Source organism: Haplochromis burtoni, unplaced genomic scaffold (genome assembly GCF_018398535.1).
Source record: "Haplochromis burtoni strain Fernald_Lab_line unplaced genomic scaffold, NCSU_Asbu1 Contig_3728, whole genome shotgun sequence".
NCBI classification, from domain to species: domain Eukaryota; kingdom Metazoa; phylum Chordata; class Actinopteri; order Cichliformes; family Cichlidae; genus Haplochromis; species Haplochromis burtoni.
In genome coordinates, this window is record NW_024586089.1 from 1 (window position 1) to 5,923 (window position 5,923).

Sequence of the window (5,923 nt, forward strand, 5' to 3'; positions counted from 1 at the left end):
TATGATGCTCTGGAGTTTGAGCTTGAAGAACTGATTTTACTCTTTTTGCTTCCTACGTTTGAAACACTGTCACCTGGCTGTATTTCATCTTGTATGTCAGAATTTGTTTTAACCTGCTTTGGAGATGTTAAGATGTTATGTTTATCATTTGTGGAAGAAACCGTCTCCTTTGATAAAACAGTCTCAGCAGAAACGGGCACATCCAAAGTAACAGCAGTAGGCACTTTCTCAGCTTTATTGTCTTTTTCCATAAAAGGTCTTCCAGCTTCAAGAAGCCACTGTTTCACATCTTCAACAAAATCATCATTACATTTTGTGATGCGTCCAAACCAGTCAATATGAGCATCTTGTTCATCTTTAGGAATCAATAAAATGAATGCATCATGAACTGCTTTGGCATTTTTATACAAATCATTCAGTTTTTCCAAGTTAAGCAGCACAGCTTTTGCATTGTCATCCTTGTTCATCAATTCTTTAATATCACGAGTTAACCCTTTAATCTTGTTAACATGAGCCTTTCGCTCTTTCTGCAAAGTTTCCATTTTAAAAGCGAGCGCTTTAGCCGTCAGTTTTGCAGATCTTTTTTCTTCCAGTTCATGTTCGGCTTCTTTTATTTCACTCATCGTCACTTTTTCACATGCATCAAAACAACATTATATTCCACAGCTTCAAAGATAGACCACAGCCAATACTTTTCTTCCGTGTAAACCATTGCGCAGCAGCGTCACAGGCTGTCAAAACCAGAGCAGAGTCCTCCAGCTTGCCAAATCAAGCACACGCACGCACACAACGCAGATCAAACCAATGTCCCCAATGGACAAGCGATGACACTTACAAACTGTGTTCAAAACATCCAATAATACACAGAGTGAATCCGCGTGTCCTACCGCTTCTGAAGTGTCTGTTGCGCTGCGTTCCACCATGCCAGTGTGACGGTGCCGTTTCCAATTACTCATTTGAGAACTGCGTCCACTCATCTGAAAGCTCCGTGACTCCAAAACGTATGTCCAAAAATCCTCTTCATTGTTTTGATGCGTGCAATAAAAGACAAGGTTTTCTGTTGACTAAATGTTGCGACTTTCATCCGTAAATAAAGCCGCGGCCGGCTGAGTTGGTTGTGTCCCTGTGACGCGCCTCCAATAATCCATAATGAGTCGAACTTGTACTTTGCGCATTTATTTTAAGAACAAAACAAAAACAAACATTTGCGCTTTCAATCAATTTACAACTAGCGCATGGATTAACTGGTGTGCCAAAAAATGACGGTCAACAGAAAAGTTTGCCCACAAACCACTCACCCAACACACCTGCTGCGAACACCGACATCAGGTAAATAGACTGTGACCACACCCACATACCATCACCTGAGACGCAGGTAAAGCTATACACCTGTGCCACCAAAACAAAAAGGAAAAACATAAACATCGACTTTGGCTCTTACACTCGTCCTCCCTCGTCCTCCCTCGTTCTCCCTCCCTCGTCCTCCCTGGGCCTCCTTGGATCTCCCTCCCTCGTCCTCCCTCATCCTCCCTCGTCCTCCCTGGGCCTCCTTGGATCTCCCTCCCTCGTCCTCCCTCGTCCTCCCTGGGCCTGTGATGTCATGGTGCTGGCTCAGAGACATGTTCTGGTCCTCCTGTTCGTGGAGCTGATGCGTGGTCACAGTGTGATATTTCTGACCCACAGGTCATGCAGTGCTTCCGTGTGCCAGGCATGCAGCAGCTGATGCCGAGCGTGCAATTACACACCCTGACGAAGCCCTTCTACCTGCTTCCAGGTGAGTGCAGAAACACGAGGTTGTGTGTGAGACTGTGACACCTGGATTATAAACCTGTGTTCATATAAATGCAGCTTCAGCGCTCGGACTGATTTCAGTCTGTGATGTGCTGCATGAGAACAGACACAGAGTTCCTTCTCGTGTTTGTTTCTTCTCTCACCCCAACCAATCGCAGCAGATGGCCCCGCCCCTCCCTGAGCCTGGTTCTGCTGGAGGTTTCTTCCTGTTAAAAGGGAGTTTTTCTTTCCCTCTGTCGCCAAAGTGCTGCTCATAGGGGGTCATATGATTGTTGGGTTTTTCTTTGTATCTATGAAGCGACTTTTGTTGTGATTTGGCGCTATATAAATAAAATTGAATTGAATTGAATTTTTTTCTGAGGTGCTGTGAAAAGTGTAAATCTATCATTTTGACCCCAGATGTACTTACAGGAAACGTGCAGGTGCCTACACGACCTGAGGATCCACGCGGGAGACCGGACGCTCTCAGGTAGGAGGAGGAGGACTGAAAGAGGAGAGCGGGAAGCCTCTCCTCTCTGCTTCTTTATTTTAAGCCTCACATTCCCCTCCATGGCTGTAGATCTCTGCATGTTGAAGGAACAGCCTGTCACTGTAGGAAACCCAAGAATCAGTCTAGCTAGCACAGAGAGCCCCGCTCCATCACGCCTGCCTATAACAGTATGACAGCCATGTGATGTCCAAGTGTGCATGCTGACCCCCTCCTGCTTTCAGGGCGGAGCCTGCTGGAGTCCGATGGGTGAGGTCAGAGCTGAAGAAGTGTAAGTGTGTTTTTAATGTGATTCAAACAGCGCACGGTCCCATCACTCATTCTGCCGAGCTTGGACAGACGGGACTTCTTTAAGTTTCTTGAAGACGCCTCATCCGAGGAGCTGCTTCAGTTCTTGGACCAAACAGTATTTAAACGCCGGTGGGAGTGTCCCTCAATGGTGACTCATCTCATGAGCTAAGGTGAAGCAATGTGACCCTGCCATACTGAGATCACCTGACCTCAGGCTGGACTGTAGGTCGTGCACAGCCTGTGTCGTAAGCCACGCCCTCTGTCCAAAGTGGACACAGATGTGATGAAATGTGAACACTGGCATCCTCAGGGAGTGGCCTTTGACCTTTTGGAGCAGTGGTCCAGGTCAGTGTAGTCCACCTTCTGGCTTTAGAACTGAAGCAGCCTCTCGGATGAAATGTCTGGACAAACTCGGAGAAGTCCGGTGGTCTTGGTTCGGCTCCTGAGACCGCCGAGGCCTGGATGACTGACTGTAGCTGGATTGTGTTTGTTCTCTCATCAGATTGCTGTCAGCTCACCATCGACATGAACACGGTGAACAGGAAACTCAAACTGTCCCACCATACCAGGAAAGTGGAGTATCTGTCGGAGCCTCAGCGGTATCCCGATCATCCCGACAGATTCGACCGGGCTCAGCTGCTGTGCAGAGATGGGCTGGTGGGTCGCGGGTACTGGGAGGTGGAGTGGACCGGCGAGGTTTACATAGCGGTGAGTTACAGAGGGATCAGAAGGAAAGGAGACAGCAACGAGACCCTGTTCGGGTGGAACAACCAGTCGTGGAGTCTGTACTGCTCCGATACATACGCCGTCTGGCACGACGGCAAAGAAACGGCGCTCTCCTCGCGCTCCTACTCCTCATCCTCCCTGTCCGACTCTAGTAGGGCAGCAGTGTACGTGGACTGTCATGCTGGCACTCTGTCCTTCCTCAAGGTCTCCTCTGACACTCTGACCCACCTCCACACCTTCAAGACCAAATTCACTGAGCCTGTGTATGCCGGGTTCAGAGTCTTCACTGAGTCCTCATTGTGTCTGTGCTGAGTGGCATGGAGAGCGTCCACTCGTGGGGTGGGCTAGGGTGGATGTGTTTTCAGAGTAATGGTAGAGGGAGCTTTCTCTCGCTTCTCTTCGAGTTGTGACATTTCTTTCCTTTATCCTGCATGTGCTGCACTCGGGGTCAAAGGTTTGGCTGTAGTTCTGACCCAGGCATCAGTGATGTTCCCGCTGTGCTCCTCCCTGCCTAAGGGTGGTGCTGTTCACTGGTTAAAGACTTTAACTGGAACCTGACCGGGCTGGTTTGGCTCCACCTTCTTCCAAAAGTCACATGCCTGCAGCGTGAACGTGTTTTTAAACTTTGTGCATGTTGTAAATGTTATAAACACGAATGTCTGACTGTGTGTGCGACACACTTCCTGTTGTGCCTGTGTGTGCGACACACTTCCTGTTGTGTGTGTAATTGTGGAGGCGGGTCGTTGCTCTGGCTGTGACGCTCTGATGACAGTGGTTGCACGCTCTGACAGATGCTTTTATGATGACTGTGATGTTTTTGTGTAATTGTGTATAAAGTTTGATTTGAATGTGCAGCTGTAGTTCCTCAGTGTGGCCACCTGATGGCAGCAAACCCTCCGACTCTTTCAGCGTGATTCACTGCTTCCTGTTTCCAGACAGTGTCTGATTGGAGGACACAAAGTCCAAACAAATGTGTACTTATGTGATGTTTCAAAGATCAATAAACAGAAAAGTGAACGGCTCGTTTCTGTCAGTCTTCTCTGAAGTCTGTAGATGCTGAGGAGCGTTGCAGGAAACCACGTCCATCTTTAAAGTGGGCCGACGTTCCCACGTTAGCCGACGTTCCCTCAGAATCGGGACAAGCTGGTGTGTCCTGTTGTGCCTGTGGCTGTCAAGCTTTCCTTTTCTGCCCCACCCCATGTCTCAGGCTGTTGTTGTGCCACACCTGGAATACAGACAAACTGTTTTGTTTACACGAGACGTCTAAATTTAGGCGTCCCACAGTAAGATGTGTTACATAAACAGACAAATATCTCATGTTCAGTTATGAAACTGGTTCTTTGACGTCTTCTTTGGAATTTGGAAATGATCCCAAACAGTCTCATAAAATCTGTTCCAGAGAACTCCACAACCAGATTCTCAGGAAGTCGTCTGAACAAACACGAGTGATCAGGCTGCATTAGTCCACTCGCACAGGAGGACACACACAGGGTTACGTGATCAGCTCGGGTAACCAGTGCAGGTTTTTTACCCCGATCAAAGAAGAGGATTCGGGTTTCCCTGATTCCAGCACACAGCTCAGACATGATCGCAGAGGAACTCCCAAACGGACGCCACCTGAGCACTGCCTCGCTTACACAAGCACGTTCTACTGTGCTGAAGTGGCGACACCTGGGAGGTGGGAGTGCGCTGTCTGGGCAGCGATGTTTGGAAACAGTCTGAACCCCAGCGTGATACCTGCTTGTGACGCTGACGCACACAAACCTGCACAGGTCCGAACAAAGCTGCTCATTACACATGTCAGGAGCTGTGATCAGACATCAAACAAGGAAGCAGAGCGCGTTGAAGATGGCGAGCTGATCCTGCTGCTCCAGCACAAACCTCCCTCTGTGAACCTCCGTGTTGCTCACAGTGATCAGTAAAGTCAGACTGCTGTTTGTTTCCAGCAGGTTTGTTCTACACAGCAAAGGTTGGCATAGTTAGGTTGGATTTTAGCAACTGCTCCTGCAGGTTATTCTTTTTGATGTTTGGAGTAGAATAATCCTCCAACCCATATTTAATCAGTATTTTAATCTTCCATTCACTGGCAAACACCACAAAAAACTACAGTGAAATAACAACTGGAAACACAAATATTCTGTCAGCAAAATAAAATTACAACCCAAATAAAACGTAACACAAAGTAAAACACACAAACATGCCGCGTGCACCTCTCTGCCAAACGTTCATAAGCAGTTGCAGTCCATATCGTCCAAGCCTGTTTTCCTGGCACGAGTCCTCAGACTGGCAGCACAAGCACAATCTGAAGTCCACCACTAGGTGGCAGCAACACGACATGGAACCAGATTAAACAGACAACTTTAACTTTGTAATCACAGAATAATTACATTTTAATTCATTTAAAAATATGTATTAACATGGAAAACGATTAAATGTGTTTTCCTTCTTTATTCAAAGGTCATATTTGTCACATTGATCACACGGGTTTCAGACACCTTATACGTCATCCTGCTGAGCGACCTCTGAACTTTAGCGTGGATGCTGCATACTTCTTCGGTTTACGGAGTCGTGGCTCAGTGAGAGCATCCCAGACAGCGCGCTCAAGCTGGAGGGCTTTCATCTGCTGCG

At 47.7% G+C, this 5,923-nt stretch overlaps 1 protein-coding gene across 1 annotated transcript; it reads left to right on the top strand.

Annotated features, from left to right (window-relative positions):
* Positions 1–1,683: 1,683 nt before the first annotated feature.
* LOC102294870 lies at positions 1,684–4,308 on the top strand (the record flags this gene model as incomplete). The annotated part of the gene is given in 4 exon segments (XM_005953401.3): positions 1,684–1,774; positions 2,203–2,260; positions 2,503–2,549; positions 3,072–4,308. Coding segments are annotated over 4 exon segments (732 nt in total), but the record flags the coding sequence as incomplete, so codon positions are not given.
* Positions 4,309–5,923: the final 1,615 nt, after the last annotated feature.